The following is a 21,945-nucleotide window of genomic DNA, read 5'->3' on the forward strand; positions in this document are numbered from 1 at the left end:
CACCACACCCCCCACAAGTTAATACCATGCCTTTTTTTCTTTTTTGTCTTTTTGCCTTTTCTAGGGCTGTTCCTGCGGCATATAGAGATTCCCAGGCTAGGGGTCCAATCGGAGCTGTAGCCACCAGCCTACACCAGAGCCACAGCAACGCGGGATCCGAGCTGAGTCTTTGACCTACACCACAGCTCACGGCAATGCCGGATCCTTAACCCACTGAGCAAGGCCAGGGATCAAACCCGCAACCTCTTGGTTCCTAGTCTGATCCGTTAACCACTGCGCCATGACGGGAACTCCAATACAGTGCCCTTTAAACTTTTCATCTGACATTTTTTAATTGTTTTTAAAATACCCAAGGGCTCTACTCTGAAAATCTGTGCAGAAGTATTCCAGGAAAGCGATTCTTAGAATTCAAACTCAGGGAGGTCTTTTTCTAATTCTGAGGGAGCCACCATCATTCTCAGTCGGTGCTGTGTCTCAGAAATATATGGGCTAGTGTCCAAGATCACTGTCAAGTCAGCTGCAGAAGGAGACTGTTGGAAAGAGAAGTCCTTAGGTCCCTACGGTGCTTAAAGCAAGAAGCCATGCGCGTGCACACACAGACACACAGAACAGTAGGTAAAGACCAAGCTAAAAGGGATGAGGTAGAGGTAACTCATTGAAAGATGTGCACCATCTGACCCCTCTTCATTCAGAGGAATACACCTCCCCGCTCCATCAGTGTTAGGCTGGGCCAGGTAACTCGCTTTGACCCCACTGTGCCCAAAGTGTGCTTTCTGCTCTGACTTTGGGTTTAGCCACGTAACTTGGTGTGGCCAGTAGGATGTTCGCAGAAACGTGAAGTCCTTCCACTCTTGGGCTTGCTCTCTTGATCCTTGGCCTTCACCAGAAGAGGCTGCCTTGGCTTGTCCTTCCAAGGAGGATGTGAGAGGTGCAGAACAGAGCTGCCCCGCTGAGCCTGGCCTAGATGAGCCACCTCCCTGGCTGAAGCTGTAGATGCACCACGAAGCCCAGCTGAGCTTCCCAGCCAGGCTGGCTTAGATCAGACAACTCCAGCTAACCCTTAGGCACATCAGGAATAATAACTTGTTGTTTAAGCCAGGGCACTTTCAAGTAGTTTGTCATCCAGCAATAACAAACTAATCAGAAAGCATTTAGTAGCCTTTTTTTTTTTAGGGCCACACCCACAACATGTGGAGGTTCCCAGGCTAGGGGTCGAATTAGAGCTGCAGCTGCCAGCCTACACCACAGCCACAGCAATGCCAGATCCTTAACCCACTGAGTGAGACTAAGGATTGAATCCACATCCTCATGGAAACAATTTTAAAAAGCCATGACGGGAACTCCTGGACTCTCTTCATGGGTTACCTTTTCGAGGTTACACAGCAAGTGGAAGAGTGGTAAAAACTTGGCTACAAGTATGGGTCTCCTGGCATTTCCCAAAGAGTACAAGTCAATGCCTTGGAAAATCATCACTGGGAGAATAAGCATCACTTGTCCTATGGATAGAAGGGCTCACCAACCACCAGACCCCATTAGGATACACAGTAGGAACACCACAGAACTTTACGGCACCTGAAAAAGTTCTCCTAAACCTGCAAGCCTCTAGAAGACCTACTAAAAATCATCCAGTAGCTGAGAAGAAGCTCTATGAGGACCCCAGGGTGGAAGAACCCATGCTGGCAGTCAACATGTTTCGAGCCTGTTCAATCTCTTCTTAAAAAAAATTTTTATTGTAGTTGATTTACAATGTCTGTCAATTTCTGCTGTGTAGCAAAGTGACCCAGTTACACATATGTGTGTATACACACACCACACACACACACACACACACACACACACACATTCTTTTTCTTACATTATCCTCCATCATGTTCTGTCACAAGTGATTGGATATCTTTCCGAGGTGGCGTCTGGTGGCAGCACCCGCATGAGTTAGGAAATCTATCTCCTGGCTTCTGAGAAAACCCAACCTGAGCACAAAAATAACCTTGGAAGATAGAGTTCTGAGCCCGAATCTCCAAATGCCCGCTGGAAGATTCCACTTGCCTGTCGCTCTGGCAAATCAAAGGCACTTCCCTAAACCAGCGACCTCCCAACCTTTGGTTTCTGTCAACTCATTAGCATTTTCCATTACCTCAGCAGAAGGCTTAAAGCCGTATTTGACTCATTCTTTTTTTAATTTCTGTGTCATACAGCGGGACCTCATTGCTTCTCCACTCCAAATGCAATCATTAGCATCTACTCACTCCAAACTCCCAGTCCACCCCACTCCCTCCCCTTCCCCCGTGGCAACCACAAGTCTGTTCTCCACGTCCATGAGTTTGTTTCTTTTCTGTAGATAGGTTCATTTGTGCCGTATATTAGATTCCAGATATGTGATATCATATGGTATTTATCTTTCTTTTTCGGCAAGTCTGTTAAATCTTGAATAGGGTAAACGGTCTGATCATGGGTTTATTTGTCAGAGTCTGGAATTTTTTTAAAGGAACATACCCTGAAGCATAGAAAGGGAAAATACAGGAAAAATAAGACGACGGCCTCTCTTACTTTACAGCGTTGAGATTTAGGGGGACCATATGTTCTAGTATATCCAGGTCAGTCTTTGTTTCCACTGTCGTCCTGGGGTGATAATTAACAGCAACCCTTTAACTTTCACATGCGTACTGGATTGGAGAATAGATTATATGATCATACAGCTGACAGCATATTTTACCCAAAGGGTTGAACAACAAAACAGGTCCGAGTAAGATTTAGATACGTTCATGGGAAAGATCGGCCATGGGTTGTCAAGGCCAGTTAGGCTGAGGCATGAGGGCCACTGTGTCCATCACAGCCCGCCTTTGGCTCGGAGGTGAGCGATGACCAAGGCACCCAGGGCCTGACTCAGCTGGTCAGGGTCTTAAAGGCTGGGAAGTGGTCTTCTTCCGGCTAGAACCATGGACCCTGGGCACCCCTGGGGTCTTCTCCAAGAGCTGCATTTATACCACCGGGCTTCTCTTTGCGGCCCCTCGAAAGTTAGAAGCACCTGCCACGTTCCCATTCTCGTTATTGCTTCCCCATCAATTCAATACACGCAAATCAAAATATACAGTAAGAGAATGGAGTTTCTCTCTTACCCACTCAGAGGTCCATACTGCTTTCTGAGCTCCATGTGGCTTTCCCAGAAACCCTGCAGAAAACACAGCATGAGCATTAGTCTCAGATGAAACAAAATTTCAAATATTCAGACTTAAAAAGACAAAAAAAAAAAAAAAAAAAAAAAAAGGATTTCCCATCATGGCGCAGTGGGAAAAAAATCTGGCTAGGAACCATGAGATTGCGGGTTTGATCCCTGGCCTCACTCAGTGGGTTAAGAATCTGGCATTGCCATGAGCTGTGGTGTAGGTCACAGATGTGGTTCAGATCTGGTGTTGCTATGGCTGTGGTGTAGGCCGTCAGCAACAGCTCCAATTAGACCCCTAGCCTGGGAACCTCCTTATGCTGTGGGTGCAGCCCTAAAAAGTCAAAAAAAATATTCAGACTTCTTCAGAAAAGAGTCTGGAATAGTAAGAACATAATTACATAAACAATAAAAAAATAATTGAAGTTGTGTTGCTTTCAAGTACTTTGGGGTATTAAAGGAAACTCGTGGCTTGAAAAAAAAATACTGCCAAGAAAAAGTCTCAGTCAGCTCTGCTTTAATGGGCAGAAGAGATCATCTGTACTTATACTATTTGTGTATAATTGCTGCTAAAATATTTGAACACTGTTTGCTTTCTCAGCTATGTTAACATTCCCCTCTGCAATTTGGTTTATATTATTATTATTTTTGGCAAAGCCTCTTTCACAGCCACTATATGTATAACTGTCTGCTGAATGTACCCAAATTATCACAAATACTGAATTATGATCCAAGTTAAATTTTAACTAAAATCAACATATTCAAAGCGAAAGAATCTTTGAGTGACTTTATACATTGGACATGCTTTGCAGTGGGAAAGGCGTATTCCTGGAGGTATATGTAGGGGGTGGAGAGTCAGAAAATGCTAGACCCACAGTGGTGTAGGGACAGTGTTGTATAGTGGGGTTGGAATATGCATGCAGATATGCACAGGGGGCTTGTATGGGTGAAGGATTGGACATGGCTGGATCCATTGTGCTGTGGGCAGGAAATACACATGAAAATATGCACTGGTTGGGAAGGAGCTGGAGGAGAGGAAAAGGCTAGACTTGTGCTGTGGGAATGGAGTGTATGGGCAGGTATGGGGGGGTGCAAGAGTAGACAGAGAGGGTGGAGAAGAGGTGATTTTTTTTTTTTTTTTGGTCTTTTTGGGGCTGCACCTGCGGCATCTGGAAGCTCCCAGGCTAGGGGTTGAATTGGAGCTGTGGTAGCTGGCCTACACCACAGCCACAGCAACACCAGATCTGAGTCTCGTCTTCAATCTACACCACAGCTCACGGCCACGCCGGATCCTTAACCCACTGAGCGAGGCCAGGGATTGAACCTGCATCCTCATGGAGACTAGTCGGGTCTGTGCCTGCTGTACCACAAGGGGAACTGCCGAGGTGATGGTCTTAATGGAAATAACGCCCCAGGCTCATTATATCAAGTTTCATTGTCCACCATTGCCATAGATCAAGGAAAGCTCATATGAATATAAAAACAGTCAATGAAATGACTACGTTGTAGCAAGAACTTGGCAGGGTTTGCACATCAAGGATGATGAGCAGCTAAGGAGCATATGTGCAAATTATCCAGAGGCTGGGGGTGCAGTGTTCTGGCCACATGGATACTAAATTACTCAACTGAAGGCAACTGATCACACCCCCGCCTCCACCCCAATTATGTGAAATGTATTCGCTTTCATTTCCTATCTGGTTCCTTCTAGTTTGACCCTTAGAAATGTCTTCACACTTGCTTCAAGGGCTCAGGGGGAGCCTGGATGAGACGCTGTTCGTGGGCGGAAAGTTGTGAACTGGCCACCCCTGAGCTGGAGGTGAGAGGAGAAGGTGTTTTTAAAATTCAGGGACAAGAGAAACAACAATCGGGAGTGGAAAGGGGGTGCTGGACAGAAACGAACAGAAGAGACCCTGAGATGACAAGGAGAAAAGGACAGAAATAGCCTGTGTTACTTTCTAACACCAAGGACCAGTCTTTCCAAGGGCAGAGTGAGGAAATCCTCAAGAGATCTTAAAGGGGTATCCTCAGGATTGTCCCCAGTTCAGTCCTTCCTGCCTTTGTTTGCCTTAGTGGCTCTTTGCAGGCAGGGTCTGTGGGCTCCCCAGGTGGCGTCTGGTGGCAGCACCCCCATGAGTTAGGAAATCTATTTCCTGGCTTCTGAGAAATCCAACCTGAGCACAAAAATAACCTTGGAAGATAGAGTTCTGAGCCCGAATCTCCAAATGCCCGCTGGAAGATTCCACTTGCCTGTCGCTCTGGCAAATCAAAGGCACTTCCCTAAACCAGCGACCTCCCAACCTTTGGTTTCTGTCAACTCATTAGCATTTTCCGTTACCTCAGCAGAAGGCTTAAAGCCGTGTTTGACCCATTCTTTTTTTAATTTCCTTTTTTTTTTTTTTTTTCGGTTTTTAGAGCCACACCCGCAGCATATGGAAGTTCCTGGGCTTGAGGTTGAATCGGAGCTACAGCTGCTGGCCTACACAGCTGCAGCAATGCCAGATCCAAGCCACATCTGTGACCTACACCACAGCTCATGGCAACACTGGATCCTTAACCCACGGAGTGAGGCCAGGGATCGAACCCATGTCCTCATGGATACTAGTCGGATTTGTTACCACTAAGCCATAGTGGGAACTCCTGACTAATTCTACTTTGAATTCTCCAAACCTAAGTAGCCACCGGAGTTACTCATTCTGGCCCCTGTGTTCTTCTCTCTCACTGTGACCAGCACCCCGGGCCACGCCCTCACGGCCTCACATCTAGACCTCGGCAACAGTTGGGAGTCTACAGACCTGACCTAAAGCTTCTCCTTTGCAGAGAAATCTCCCCTTCACTAGCCCCTCCTACTCACCTACGATGGGACATGTGCAGCTCTCCACTGGCTTTTCTAGACAGTGAGGGATCTAGCCCATCTCTCACAGCCGCGTGCTCTGGCACTCCCCAATCTTCACTTTTGAGTCCAGGTGGCTCCCCAAGCAGTGCCCTGTTTCTCATGTGGTGCAACCACACCTGCTGTTGCTCCCCACCTGGTGTGTGTGGCCTTGTCTTTATGTCTATTGCCCCTGCGGGACCTCCTCCTCCAGGAAGGCCCCCAGCCTCTCCTTCTTCTCTGAGGGACAGCCATGACAACATCTCTACCACCCACTGGAGCCAGGGCATAGGCAACTTTTACTTCTTCCATATGCCAGGGCTGGAACCTTAGACACTCAAAAAGTGGGGTTTGGGGAGTTTCCGTTGTGGCACAGCGGAAATGAACCCAGCTAATATCCATGAGGACTCAGGTTTGATCCCTGGCCTTGCTCAGTGAGTCGGGGAATCCGCTGTTGCCCTGAGCTGTGGTGTAGGTTGCAGTTGCAGCTGGGATCCCATGTTGCTGTGGCTGTGGGATAGGCCGGCAGCTGTAGCTCTGATTCCACCCCTCGCCTGGGAATGTCCATATGCTGAGGGTACGGTCCTAAAAGGGAAGAAAAAAAAAAGGGGTTTGGATCAATGACCGGGTGCTAGGACTCAGGATTTATTGATGCGCGATCTGTGATGGATCATTCTCATCACACCAGAACTGACGAAAGCAAGTGAAGGCTCCGCCCCTGGTGCCTTCGCTCATAGCCCCGCCCCCCGGATGTGGAGCAAGGCTTCATGCGTAAAGCCACGCCGGGCTCAGCACGTCTTACGCGGAAGGCAGTCCTTACCTGGCGGAAAAATGTCAAGTTGCCAATAAAAGGAGAAGGCTTGGGATGCCTGATGCCCAGCTTCTCTAGTCTTGAAAATGCCGATGTGGAGTACCTGAGGGGAAAAGCACGTTTTTAAAAACCGAGAAATAGGTTCATGCTTTTGACCCAATTAAAAGTCGGGATTATTGAGTTCTCCGGAAGTCAGGGTAGAAGTTTCCAGTTGACCACGTCTAAGGACTCAAGAGGTGGAGACCTAGAGATGCGTGATTGGCAGGAATAGAGCTCAGTAAATTCCTCCTGTTTGGGTAACAGGCTAGAGATCAAGGCATCCTCAAATCTCTCAGCTGGAAGTTGCCTTAGACATGATGTAGCCCCTCTCCCCACCGACAGTTTCCTTCAATAACTTGGGTTTTTGTTCGCTTTTTAACGATTTCTTTTCTCTGCGCCTGCATGGCGTGTGGAAGTTCCTGGGCCCGGGATTGAACCCAGCCACAGCAGCGACCTACACCACTGCAGAGACAACGCCAGATCCTTAACTTGCTGCCTCACAAGGGAACTCCCAATAAATTGTTTTTAAAACTGCACCTTGGAGTTCCTGTTGTGGCACAGTGGTCACGAACCCGACTAGTATCCATGAGATTGCCGGTTCGATCCCTGGCCTTGCTCAGTGGCTTAAAGATCTGGCGTTGCCGTGAGCCATGGTATAGTTCACAGACGAAGTTCAGGTCCTGTGTTGCTGTGGCTGTGGTGTAGGCCGGCAGCTACAGTTCTGATTGGACCCCAGGCCCAGGAACTTCTTTGTGCCGCAGGTTCGGCCCTAAAATACAAGCATACATACATACATACGTACATACATAAAACTGCACCCCGACTGGCTTCAGCCCCCTGTCTTTAAATCTACCGTGAACAGTTGTCTCAGAAGGCAGGGCAAAAAATGTAACAATGGCAAAAATGAGTTCCCTGAACAAATTTGTGGGGAGGGGGTTTCTTGGTCAAAACTGACCCCTGCACGTAATATGTCCCTCATCACATTCCATGGCCTAGGAGAGAAGGAAAAAAAAAAAAAAGGATAGAGGGACCACACCATGAGATAAGACCTCATCACCAACCACTTACAGCCTCTTTATGTCTTTGTTTTCACGGCCTGAAACCATATGGGAAGCATATTTTCCTAACCCAAAACCAGGAAACGTGGCCTGACAGGTTTCTGTGCCACTTTCCAGGAGAAAGCGGCCGTCTGAGAAGGGCTGTGTGTGGCTGTCAAAACACTGGAATTACCAGGATATTTCAACAGTTTATGGGAACAGAGGGATAACACACTTAAAGCCCAAACTGGCTTAGAAAAACCTGGCCATATGGCTGTAATCCCTAATCAGCCAGCCAATTAGGTCAGAAGTTCAGTTCGTTCAGAAAAATGAATGCATCAAACTGGGTATTTAACATCGTGCAAAGATCAGCCAAATCTCAGTTGAAGAGCAAGAGAAAAAATAAAGAGACTGTCTCTACAGCCAGACTTCACAGGCGTGCTGGAACTTGAAAAAACCCACGGCTCCAAGACTCACTTAATTTATCGTTTAAAAGATGGAATATTAGCTGTGGACTGTGACCTTCCCTTTTTCCGCCCGCAGTCCAATGAGGAGCACTTAAAATAAGAACATTTTGACAAATACTCAGATATTCAGGGAAAGGACAACAGGTTAATGTCTGGTTTGAGTTATTCTGAGCAACGCGGTGACCCTAACAGTGGTCGCAGGGAGCGCCAAGCCAGGGCAGGAGGGAAGCTGAGTTCTCCTCCCAGTTGTCAGGTCTCCCCCAGAGGGCTGCCTTCTTTGGTTTGAATGAATCCCCAGGACATCACATTTAAGTCCACGTTCAAGTGTAATTACAAAGCACACTCAAGAGCCACATGTGGATTTCGTGGATTAGTCATGTTAATATTTCTCTTCATTAGCCAAATGCCGAAGGTTGACAGCTGAGTGTATCAAAGTTATTCTTTCAAGTAGACGATGGTGTTTTAAATAACCCCCTTGACACCTAAGAGGAAAGACCAGAGGAGACGTACCAGCCCACTTAACACTCCCCTCAGCCCCCTCAAGTTTGGTTTCTAGTTCATTTCCTCATCCATTTCTGTGAATTATCTTTTAAATGTAGTCTCTGATGGGTAGAAAGAAATCTGTCGATCTTGGGCCACGTAATTACATCTTAATTTTGTAATTAGATGTCTTGATTGTCTAATTAAAGGACAAGAAGTCTGTGCCTAATGACACATGCTAATTATCATGCAAGTCCATGCCCTAATTATGTAACTCCACTTACAAAAATACTGCTTGTGTGTCTCTGCACAAAATTTAGGCATTTCCAAACATATGGCATCAGGACAGAATGTTCTGGACACAGCCGTAAACCTCACTTCGAAACCTGGACTCAAATACAGAACTTCAGCATCTTCAACTAGGAACTGGCCAAATATTGCCACCAGTCACTACAGGCCTTGCACTAAAATCAGCTGGGGACGATCACTGCCTCCAGACTTCTGGGTCAAATAGGAAAGTGGGTTCCATTTGTTTTGCTCCCACTTCCTTCTCTGCACCCATGTTTCATATTCTCTGGCCCCAGGGTCCCCTCTGTCTGTTCTGTCTCAACAGCTCTTAACCCAGTGTCCATGGACTCCAGGAGTTAGGGGTTGAATTGTGTCACCCAGGCCCCGCAAAATAAGTTGACGTTCTAATCTCCAATATCTCAGAATATTACCTTATTTATAGACAGGGTGGTGGTAAATGCAATTAAAGATGAGGTCCTGTTGAAGTCGAGTGGACCCCTGATCCATTATGACTGGTGTCCTTATGAGAGAACGCCCCGTGAAGACGGGGGGACACAGGGAGAATGCCACGTGATGGCAAAGGCAGAGATTGGAATTTGCAGCTGCAAACCAGGAGATGCCAAAGATTGCCAGCAAACCACTGGAAGCTAGAAAGTGGCAAGAAAGTGTTCTCCCCTCCAGGCTTCAGAGGGAGCATCACCTTGCAAAAATTTTGATTTCTCACCTCTGGTTTCCCAAATTGTTAGACAGCACACTCTGGTGTTTTATTTTTGTGTGATTTTGCATTTCTCTCTCTGTCTTTTGTTTTTCAAGATTTACAATGTTGCTAATTTCTGCTGTACAGCAGAGTGACTCAGTTTACACGCACACAGTCCTTTTCTTATCTTCCATCACCGTCTATCCCAAGACATTGGATGTAGTCCCCTGTGCTGTACAGTAGGACCTCATTGCTTATCCATTCTAAATATAGCCATTTATATCTACTAATCCCAAACTCCCCATCCATCCCACTCCCTCCCAACTCCCCCTTGGCAACCACAAGCCTATTCTCCATGTTTGTGGGTCTGTTTCTGTTTCATAGATAGGTTCCTTTGTGCCATATTTTAGATTCCACATATAAGCAATATCATATGGTATTTTTCTTTCTCTTTCTGACTTATTTCACTTAGTATGAGGCTCTCTAGAATGATCTCTGTTGCTGCAAATGGCATTATTTTGTTCTTTTTTATGGCTGAGTAGTATTCCATTGTATGTATGTATCACATTGTCTTAGTCCATTCAGCTAATTATGGATATTTAAGTTATTTCCATGTCTTGGCTATTGTGAATGGTGCTGCTCTGAACATAGGGTGCATGTGTCTTTTTGAATTATAATTTTGTCCGGATATATGCCCAGGGGTGGGATTGCTGGATCATATGCTAGTTCTATATTTAGTTTTCTGAGGAAGCTCCATACTGGTTTCCACAGTGGTTGTACCACTTTATATTCCCACCAAGAGTGTAGGAGGGTTCCTCAAACTCTGGTGTTTTAAGCCCAGTTTGTATTACTTTGAAACTGGTAGGAAACTGATATTCCAGGAATACCCATGAAAGAGTTTTAGGGAATCAATGAAAAAAAATTTTTTTAATGTCCCCAGTTGGGACTTCCCTGGTGGCCTAGCAGTTAAGGAGTTGGTGTTGTCACTGCTGTGGTACGGGTTTGATCCCTGGCCCCGAAACTTCAGCATGCCACAGCTATGGCCAAAAAAATGTTTTAAAAGTTAAAAACACCTCCCGTTACCTTAAAAATTGTCATTGTGAAAGAAATTTGTTTTTTATATCAAATTGTGCCATTAAAACCTGAGCCATCAAAAAAGTGCTGGTGGCCCAGGATGCTAGTAAATCAGGTAACACACAGCTGTCATGCAGCCACCATGTCACACTATTTAGGCTAGCTTCATTTTGAGGGGAGTTAATGCAAGTATATTCCACACTTGTGATTATGAACAGCTATTGTTCTTTACATTAAGGAATCTTAAGTTGGAAGATGACAAGGGCAAGTACCTGTAGTGGCTGCAGATAGCATCCTCATTCATTGCCACAGGGCACAAATCCTGTAGTGCCAGTGGTGCGCCTTCTACTGTCCATTCCCAAAATAAATAGAACCACATGGGTTTATCTTCAACCTAAGAGTCTATTTGTAAAGCCTAGAAATTCCCCCAATATTTCGTTTTCTCCAAGACAAAGCCCCTTACTGGTGCTTTGAATGAGAGTGGTCAGCCCATCATTCAGCCAAAGGAGCCTACTTTCGATGCATTGAGGGACATTTTAATAAATCATGTATTAAAGAGATGGTTAAGCTGATTGGGGTTTGAGCCAAAGAAGAAAAGAGCCAAAGGCTGACCTGCCCTCCAGGATCCCCTCACTGTGGATCTTAAGCATACTGATGGCTCTCTTGTGTGCTTCTGGGACCAGCCAGCTTCCTGGCTCATGCACCATGCCTTCACTAGCCCTATAAAAGAATGTCTGGGTACTGAGCTACTGTGCGAGGCTGTTGATATTTTTGAAATGGTGGAAGATTCCTTTGGCAAATAGCCACTCTCCTGGGATTAAAAACCATGGTGCTCCAGGAAGAGGTGAAGCCTGGAGGTGCCAGGTAACCCCCTGGTCCACCTTTGGGGAAGAGAAGCTTTTTGTCATGTTGTTCTATGCTTGCAACATGCAGATCAATGAAGGGCTTTGCCAGCAGTTCCATAAGAGGCTGTGGCCATGAATATCAGAAACTTAATTAGAGGTGAGGGCTTAAATTCTTGCCTTTTCCAAAGATTCTGAGACACAGGAGCAGAAGATGAGGTTTGCTAGTTTCCAGAAAATGAATCTTGAAATGCTTGACAGAAATTTGGGCCAAAAAAGTAGGAACTCTCAGAGAAAGTTCAATGTATTGTAATTGTAGTTTTTTCTCAGAGTATTTTTTATATGTTTAAGATCATATTCTCTCTAATTTATTATATTTCTCCATATTTCTACTTTTCCATTTAAGACAAGGAAAAAACTCCATGTTTTTAATCTTTTATGAATATTATTTTTATGCCTGTGTGTTCCTCTTGTGGACATGTTATAATGTACTAGACTATTTTTATCATTAAATATTCAGGGTGTTCTCAATTTTTTAGCTAATTTAAGTTAAGCCCCTACAATGAACATCCCTATGCATCAAGCTTTCCCAAGCTCTTTATGCACAAAGCTTTTCCAGACCCGAAATCCATGAGTCACGCAATGCCAACTTGCTTTCCAGAAAGTTTGTCCCAGTTAGTCTCACTGTCAGTGTATCCATTTCAGCAAATGCGCTCATAAAATTTTTCTGATTTTTGTAGACACATCAATGTATTTTGATGCCTGCATTTTTCTCATTCCTAGAGAGAGAGAGAAAGCATTTTTTGCCATCCCTTTTCCTCCAATTTCAAAAATATTTACCAACTTTGAAATGACTCTTTCTATTTCCCCCTCATTCCCACCACAGCTTATCTAAGTGGCAGGCAGACTCATGCAATACCAACTGGTTGAGAAATTAGTTGAGAACTGAGGAGTCGAAGAGAGGTAACTCTGAGCCCACTTTTGGGCATGGAGGCAGTAAGCAGATGAATTCTGAAGAGTTTTTTGTTGAAAAAATAAATAGCTTCAGCCTTGTTAGTTGACTTCAAATTCTGTTTCCTTCTCCTTCCTCGACCCATTCTCTCCTTCCATTTCTACAATTAAAGAAATGGCTTCAGGAGTTCCCATTAAGGTGCGGTGGAAATGAATCCACGAGGATCCCATGACTAGGATCCATGAGGATGCGGGCTGGATCCCTGGCCTTGCTCAGTGGGTTAAGGATGTGGTGTTGCCATGAGCTGCGGTGTAGACCGAAGATGCGGCTTGGATCCTGTGTGGCTGTGGCTGTGGTGTAGGCTGGCAGCTGCAGCTCTAACTCAACCCCTAGCCTGGGAACCTCCATATGCTGTGGGTGTAGCCCTAAAAAGCAAAAACTAAAAAAAAAAAAAAAAAAAAGAAAGAAAGGAAGAAAAGAAAAAAGAAATAGCTTCAATCATGCAGGAGTTCCTTGGAAATAGAGTTTCTATATAAGGTCTTCTCAGTCCTCATCCCTTTTTTCACATCCTCATCTTCATGTTCATTGCCTTCCCTTGTGACCTGTTCCCTCAAGACTCACTTTCAGGGCTGGAAACCATCAAGTGTACATTTATTCACATGTCAGTTAGTAGCCATTAGGTTATTTCCTAAGGTATTACCTGCAAACCAGAATGTTCATGAAGTAATTTATAAGAGTAGGTTATTCTTTCCCAGGATCAAGAATCTGAAGCATCTACCCAGAGCACCTCCTTTTCAGGTCCTTGAGCAGCCAAACACATCAGAAGGTGATGTGTTAAGCCAGGTTCTACAATAAGAGGTGGTTCATCAGAACAGATATGTCCCCGGAACCCCAGTAAAAATAATCCTGCCCCCCAGCTGAGTGCATCTCTAGAAAGGGTTGGCAAAGAGATAGTGTGCTTGCTGCCTCACACCTTTTTCCACTGACTTAAAATGCCACCTTACTAAAATGGGTGCTTGGGTCTATTCTGATCCATTTGTCTGACTATCTTAACTATTATGATTCTATAACACCTTTTAATATCTTATTTTCCCATATTAATTTTAGAATTAATTTGTCTAGCTTGGTGAAAAATCCTTTTGGAATTTTTATTGGAATTGCATTAAACTTATACATTAGTACTAATGTTATTAGGACACTGAGTCTTCTTAACTATGTATATGTCATATCATTCCATTGATTACATTCTCTGTCCGTAATAATATTTTGTAATTTTTTTTTGGTCTTTTTGTCTTTTTGCCATTTTCTTGGGCTGCTCCTGTGGCATATGGAGGTTCCCAGGCTAGTGGTCTAATCAGAGCTGTAGCCTCTGGCCTACGCCAGAGCCACAGCAACGTGGGATCCGAGCCGCATCTGCAACCTACACTACAGCTCACGGCAATGCCGGATCCTTAAGCCACTGAGCAAGGACAGGGATCGAACCCCCCAACCTCATGGTTCCTAGTCGGATTCATTAACCACTGCGTCACGACGGGAACTCCAATATTTTGTAATTTTATGCACAGAGTATCTTTGTGCTGTTTATGTATATTGGTCATTGTTATTGCTCATGTGTAGGAATGCCATTTGTTTTTTTATGCCAATCTTGTAATCATGATCCTTCTAAACTTTCTTATTAGTTCTTCTGGTTTACATGTGGACTCTGATTTCTTATGCTGACAGTTATATTTTGTGCAAATAACATCAGTTTATTCTATTTTTTATCCTTTTGTCTCACTTTTCATTTTCTTGTCTTATCACTTATGCTTAGAGCTTTATTACATTATTTAAAAGATGCAGTAAGAGAGAACATCTCTTTCTTATTTCTGACTCTATGGGAATGTGTATATTTCAAAGTTAAGTGTAAGATTTTTCTGTAGTTCGTTCTTTTTTTGAGGGGGGTGCTCTATCAGCAGCATATGGAAGTTCACGGGCTAGGGGTTGAATCAGAGCTTTAGCTGCTGGCCTACCCCACAGCCATAGCAACACTAGATTCAAGCCACAGCTGCAACCTATGCTGCAGTTTGCAGCAATGCCAGATCCTTAACCCACTAAGCGAGGCCAGGGATAGAACCCACATTTTCACAGACACTATGTCATGTTCCTAACCCACTGAGCCACAGTGGGAACTCCTGTAGATTTTTAATAGATATCATTTGTTGGGTTAAGGACATTTTTTCTATTCCTAGTTTGCTTGGAAAAAATTTCCTTGATTAGTCTTGCTATAGGTTTGTCTTATTTAATCTTTTCAAAGCACCAACTTTTTCTTTTGTTGATAACTTCTTTTTTTTTTTTTTTTTTGCTGTTGTCTATTTCATTATTTTCTGCTCATTTTAAATTATGGTCTTCCTACTAACTTCTTTGGGTTTACTCTTCATTCTTTGTTTTTCTTTTAGCTTCTGAAGTTAACATTTTGGCACTTATTTTCAGTATTATTTTATTTATGGTAAGTTCATTCAAGGACATGGATCTCCCTCTTAGTACTTCTTTAGCTGTGTCCCACACATTTTGAAATGTAGTGCTTTCATTATGTGATAGTTGCATTCTAACAGGAAACTTCTAAATATAAAATGTACTGCAAGATGCATACAAGCAAAACACAGAGGGACAGATATTTTGGAGTCTAAAGACTTTCCCATTGTTTTTAAATTCTCTACGGCTCTATCCATGAAATTAAGTCACAGCCAATATAATTTGTTCTCCCAGAAAAGGAGACCGCTTATCATCTTCACTCCTCTGGAAAAAAAATTAGAGGTCTACTGAACAGATACATAAATATCTGACTGATGTGTATTTCTTTCCCCAATAATGTAAGGACCACAAAAACATCATCATTGTAGTTATCAGTCTCACAACAACTTTGTCACAGCACAGGAAAAATACATTTGTGTATACAAAGAGGGGTATACAATTATTACTGTTATTATAACTTATAATAATTTTTAATGTTTCCAATACACCAAGCACTGTGCCAAGAACTTTTTATGTATGGTCTTGCATGGGCCTTCCAACAATTTTATGAAAGTAGAAAAAAATATTCTTCTCATATTACTGATTAGGAAATTAGAGCTTAAGGAGATTAATTAGTGTCCCTAAGGTGCTGATGAGTGATTGAGTCAAAGTTGCAACCAGGTCTTCGATATTTTAAATAGGTGCTTCTCGAACTCCACTAACCTGCTTCTTCCTGTCCTCTAAGCTAGGATGTTGATAAAACACTGCATGAGAACATGCAGAGAATATACAGAGAACAAAGGCAGGTTTCTTAGAAACCAAAGGTATAACAACAACAGATACCAATTAACTGATAACCACGATGAATCAGAGTCTGCCTTGTTAAAGTCAATGCCTTCAACTTCTGCTCTTGCTCAGAATTCTCAACTATTTCTCCCTTCTGTTGCATTGCTCTCTCCCCTTCTGCTGGACCACTGTTATCAGCATACAGACATCTTCTGGTGTCTTCCATCTTTAAGGAAAAAAGCAAACTCCTTTGATTCCAGCCCTTGTCTTATTTTTCTTTTTTCCATTCCACTAAAATCCATGAAAGCATTATTTAGACATGTTTTCTTCCCTTCTCTGCCTCTAGTCTCTTCTCTATCTTTCCAGCTAAGTTTCTGCACCCACCACTTCAGTGGACCTGACCTTGTCAAGGTCATCCATGGTTTTGATCTTGTCAATCCAGTAATTTCCTGCCAGTTGTTTTTTGTTTGTTTTACTTGACTCTCAGTACCATTTTGACCCAGATGAGCACTTCCTTCTTGCTGAAACATTCTCTTCTCTTGGTTTCCATGACCTCACTCCTCCTACCTCAGGGTCTGGTCCTCAGTATCTTTGCTGGCTTCTTTCCATTTTTAGTCCTATCACTTTTAAGACCATCCGTATGTCTATAACTTCCACATTTCAGTAGTTCTCAACTAAATTATTCTCTCCACTGAGCCTGTCTTTATCCAGACAGCAATGTGGCTGCACCTTTTTGATGTCTATTAGGGATTTTAACCTTAGCATAGCTAAATCTGAGCTCAGTTTTTCCCTCTTTTCCTCCCCAGTCATCACTGTTACAACCATAACCCACTAATTGCTGAAGCCAGAAAACTTTGAGACATGCAAATTGTAGAGTGCATAATTGTTTAAAATGTAAAGTGCACAATGGTTTAAAAGTTGACAGTCCTTCCCAATTGGAGGATTATACATCTCCACCCCGTTTACATAATAAGTCCAGATCCTGTGACTTTCTCTGGCCAACTGAGTGTGAAAAGATACCATGCGTGCTCTCTCCAAGCAAAAGCTTTGAAAGCAGCACTTGATGAGCCATTTACCATTTGTCCCTTTCCCTCTGCCATGAGCCCTCTGTCTCCTCCGATGAGACCTGTTTCTTTTTCTTTCTTTTTTTTTCTTTTTTTTTTTTTTTTAAGGCCATACCCGTAGCATATAGAGGTTCCCAGGTAGGGGTCAAATTGGAGCTGCAGCTGCTGCCCTGCACTACAGTCACGGTGTAGAGATCCGAGCCACTTCTGTGACCTACGTCACAGCTCATGGCGACACAGGATCCTTAACCCACTGAGCAGGGCCAGGGACCAAACCCATATCCTCATAGATACTCTTCGGGCACATTGCCACTGAGCCACAAGGGCAACTCCGAGAGCTGTTGCTGAAACCTGGGTCCTGCCATGACGATGATGAGGAACGAAGGAGAAAAAAGTCCATGATAGACATTTAGCACGACCGAGAAGTAAATATTTGTTGGTATAAATCACTAAGATTTGTTGAGGGCATGAGGGGAGTCAGTTATTACCCAGGCAGAACTTACCTGAAGCTGACTGATTTTAGATGTGCTTGATTCTTCTGTTTTATCTTTCATACTTTGCACATGACCTATCAGCACATGCTTTTAGCTCCATCTTCAAATTAGCTCCATCTCCATATCTGCCCACTTTTCTCCATCTCTTCAACTTCTACCCTGGTACAAGCCCATAAGGAGGGTTATGTGCTAGTATCTTGCATGTGCATTCGGGCACTGATCCATCAGATCTGCTTCTGGGTATTTGTTTTATACATTGAGCATAAATGTGTACAGAGGCATTTATTCCAGCATGTTTATAAGAACAAAAGACTGGAAACATCCTGAATGCCCATCAGTTTGGGACTTTTTAAATAAATTATGATGTAACCATTCAGAGATATACTATGCAACAAAGACAGAAAGCCATCAAGATCCAATATGACACGGAAATAATAAGATGCAGAAAACTGAATTTAGCATGCTTCCACTTATGAAAAAAAATGAGAGAAAAGTAACATTATTTATATTAGGTTGTATGCTTATTTAAAATGTCTCTAAGACTAATTAAGAAGTTCTTTGCATAGGTAACAATTGCAAAGATGAAACTGTGGGGATGAGGACAGCTGGGAAGAAGATGTTTAGTTTTATTTTTTAGTATGTGAAATGCAAAAGTAGACAAAACAATCAAATCAAATGAATCCCTGTGTACCCACCACTCTCCTTAATGCTTATCAACTCGCAACCAATCTTGTCTCAGCTTTACACCCCGCCCACCTTAAGCCCAGATTATTTTGAAGCAAATCCATGACATCATATTCCAGCTGTAAATATGTCCGTTCCCTTTTCTAAAACATAAGGACTCTTTCAAAAAATAACCACAGTATCATTATCACAATTAAAAATAACAGTAGTTCCTCGTATCCTCAAATATCTAGTCAGTGTTTAAATTTCCCTACTGTCTCATAAATTTCTCCTATAGTATGTTGGTGAATGAGGTTCTGAATAAGGTCCATATATTGAAATTGGGCCAGATGCCTCTTCAGTATCTTCAAGTCTCTAAATTCTCATTCCACCCACCCATCCCTTGTCCCCTTGCTTTTTTTTTTTTTTTTTGCTTTTTAGGGCCATCCTTGCAGCATATGAAGCTTCCCAGTTTAGGGGTTGCATCAGAGCTGCAACTGCCAGCCTATACCACAGCCACAGCAATTTGGGATCCAAGTTGCGTCTGTGACCTACACCACAGCTTATGGCAGTGCCAGATCCTTAACCCACTGAGCAAGGCCAGAGATGGAACTCGCATCTTCATGGATACTAGGCAGGTTTGTTACGGGAACTCCTCCCCTTGCATTTTAAAATAACAAAGCCAGGTGATGATAGGGACCCCCACAGTCTAGGTTCTGCTGGTAGCCTCCTGTGGTGTAGTTTTCTGTTTTTCATCCCCAGTCCTGATTGCTATATCTAACCACTGGTTCCTGAATTTGTCTGCACCCTGAGGAACTTTAAGAAACTCTTTGCCTGAATCCCATCCCCTCATCCCCACACCTGGGTGGTGACTAGATGGTCTGGGGTGTGGCTTGGACTTTGGAATATTATTTAAAGATCCTCAGGTGATTCCAGCATTCAGCCAAGTCTGAGAACCACTGATCCAGAAAAGCTTTTTCTGCAGGTCTACTGTGTAGGATGGTCCTAAAGTCTATTTGTCTCTTAGCAGCTGAGATCTTATCGTCTGAATCCATTCATTCCCCAGGGGCTGCACAGCGGTGATATTGTGTCCTAGTTTATTAGCTAGAATAATTCTGAATTTACCCTCCTCTACTCTTTGGTTGCCCCAAAGGACAATTCATGTAAGAAAAGTAGGATCAGAGTTCCCTTCATGGCTCAGTGGTTAACAAACCTGACTAGCATCCATAGCAGGTTTGATCCCTGGCCTCGCTCAGTGAGTTAAGGATCTGGCGTTGCTGTGAGCTGTGGTGTAGGTCACAGATGTGGCTTGGATCTCCCGTGGCTGTGTCTGTGGTGTTGGCCAGCACCTGTAGCTCCAGTTCCACCCCTAGCTGGGAAACTTCCATATGCCACAGGTGCAGCCCTAAAATAAAAGCAAAAAAGAAAAAGAAAAAGAAAAATAGAAAATAGAAAATTAGCATCAATGCTTGATTCTTTCCTTTTATTGCTCATTTTCAAAATGATGCGTTGAGTCCATATCATCTTAATCGGTTACACATGCTATTTTGTATCATTATGAACTCATGAATTTAAATGTATTTGATGTGTATTGATCTGTTGCAGCATCATCCTTTTACTCATCAGATTTGTCCCATCTTTGGCTAGGCGAGCACATGTAAGTTTGTTCCTGAGTACTTTGGAGAAAACAGCTTCCCTGCTTTCTGAAATGACAAGATGTTCCAAGGTTCATCTTGTACATTTCTTGCCCCAGACCTGAACCAGCCATTTTCCAAGAAGTCGTGGTTGCTTTTAGTAGAAAATTGTATCTAGGGGCCGTAACTGGAAGATTTTTCACTGCCTTTCTTGGTCATACTTTATGATGCCATGTTCAAGATTTCAACCATGCGGATGCCTATTCAAAAACTTAAATAGATTTTAAAACTTGTTAATTGAATCCTTTGGAATTAGAATGATTTTAAATGCATAGGGGTACCTTACAGAAAAAAAAAAAATCAATATGGTAAACCCTACCAGAAAACGAAGGAATTGTTTGGAGTAAATTAATCTTTCCCAACTACATTGGTTTCCTAATGTTGCTCTAACAAAAACCCACAAACTTAGAGGTTTAAAATAACAGAAATTATTATGTGATGGTTCTGGAGACTAGAGATCCAAAATCAGTCTCACTAGTCTCAAGTCGGGATGTCAGTAGGGGTGGTCCTGACCAGGGGCTCCAGGTGATTATCTGGGTTTTGCACCCTTAGCTTATGGCCACATCGCGCCAATCTCTGTGTTCAGTCATCTCATCAATTCCTCTGAACTCTGAATCTTCCTGCATCCCTCCTACAAGGACCTTTGTGATTATATTTAGCTTCCCCACCCCGAAAATTCAAGATATCTCCCATTTCAAGACTCTTAACTTAAATCACACTCTCAAAGTCTCTTTTGCCATATAGAGTACCATCCCCAAAGGTTAGGATGTGGGCCTGTCTGGAGGGCATAACTCAGGTACTGCACCAACTTACATTGTGAATAGATGCTGACTGTATTTGGAGTGTGCTTGGAAAAGTAAGTATCTGGGGCGGAGACTGTGAGATTATCAGGGCTTCCTGTTTAGAGAGAACTGATGACCCAACTGCTGAGGGAGAGGGAGGAGGCCAGCCCAGACCTCACATGACACGCAGCCTCAGCCTCGAGCATCGCCGACCCAGGCTTCTGAGACCCAGCCACCTAAACAGCCAGCGGATAAGTATTTATAAGAAGAGACTACAATTTGAAAGCATTCATGTCATCCAGTTGATGGTTATTATGGCAAGTAGAGTTAGCTAACTTCTCCATCTTTAGCCCAACTTTTCTGGGCGGGAGGGTCGGTCAATCGAGTCACTAAATCTCGGTTGGTATTAAGAGGTTGATATTCTACGTTCAATCGTTTGTGCAATTTTCCGCAATCTTTACAACTTTTGCCGTATCTGCAAATCACCTAGGCTACCACTTGCTTCCTGATTTCCTTTTTTTGGTTTGTTTTTGCTTTTTAGGGCCACATCCACGGCGTATGGAAGTTTCCAGGCTAGGAGTTGAATCAGAGCTGCAGCTACCAGCTTACACCACAGCCACAGCAACACAGGATCCAAGCCACATCTGTGACTTACACCACAGCTCACGGTAACACTGGATCCTTAACCCACGGAGTGAGGCCAGGGATCGAACCCACATCCTCATGGATACGAGTCGGGTTTGTAACCTGCTGAGCCACAAGGGGAACTCCCCGATTTCCTTTAAATCAACTTAAATAAAAGGAAACTTTATGTCATGACCATAAATGAAAACGATTACCACTTCCTTAAAGAAAAACTAATGGTAAAAAAAATAAACACTTTACAATGGGAAATTCTAAAGCGCGGGAACTCCCTAAAATGATCTCACTGGCCACGGATGGTCCGTAAGGGCACCGAGGGGAAGATGGGGGTCTCAAGGCTGGTTCAAGTGGGCCACGTGTTAACACACGCTCTGTCTAGGTTGTCCCAGCCCAGCTGGTCGTCTGACACCATGGCCAGAGAATGACAAAGCAATCTCAGTCCTTTCTCAGAGTACGCGTGGGGAATTTGAACAAGTGACGCCTGTCCTGTATTTCATTTCTCAGAACTAAAGAGAGCTGGTCTGCCTTTGACATTGGATTTGTTCCAAACCCTGGTAGGGATGTCCTCCATCACTCCTGGGGCACATGTTACAAGTGGAGAGGACCATTGGGTG

The 21,945-nt window shown here is 43.6% G+C and overlaps 1 protein-coding gene and 1 long non-coding RNA gene across 6 annotated transcripts in view; one reads left to right on the top strand and one right to left on the bottom strand.

The window, feature by feature from the left end:
- Positions 1-21,945, bottom strand: part of TBXAS1 (thromboxane A synthase 1) — a 169,409-nt gene that overhangs the window by 120,873 nt on the left and 26,591 nt on the right. For all 3 annotated transcript variants that reach the window (XM_021078509.1, XM_021078508.1, NM_214046.1), the window contains 2 exon segments: positions 6,850-6,943; positions 3,117-3,169 (listed from right to left, as the gene is read on the bottom strand). In XM_021078509.1, coding sequence (XP_020934168.1) covers positions 3,117-3,151 — 35 coding nt within the window. In that variant the 5' untranslated portion in view covers positions 3,152-3,169; positions 6,850-6,943.
- LOC106508202 overlaps positions 1-21,945 on the top strand; it is a 154,676-nt gene that overhangs the window by 113,219 nt on the left and 19,512 nt on the right. The gene's annotated exons all lie outside the window — the stretch shown is intronic.

This window comes from Sus scrofa, chromosome 18 (assembly GCF_000003025.6).
Source record: "Sus scrofa isolate TJ Tabasco breed Duroc chromosome 18, Sscrofa11.1, whole genome shotgun sequence".
In the NCBI taxonomy this organism is placed as follows: domain Eukaryota; kingdom Metazoa; phylum Chordata; class Mammalia; order Artiodactyla; family Suidae; genus Sus; species Sus scrofa.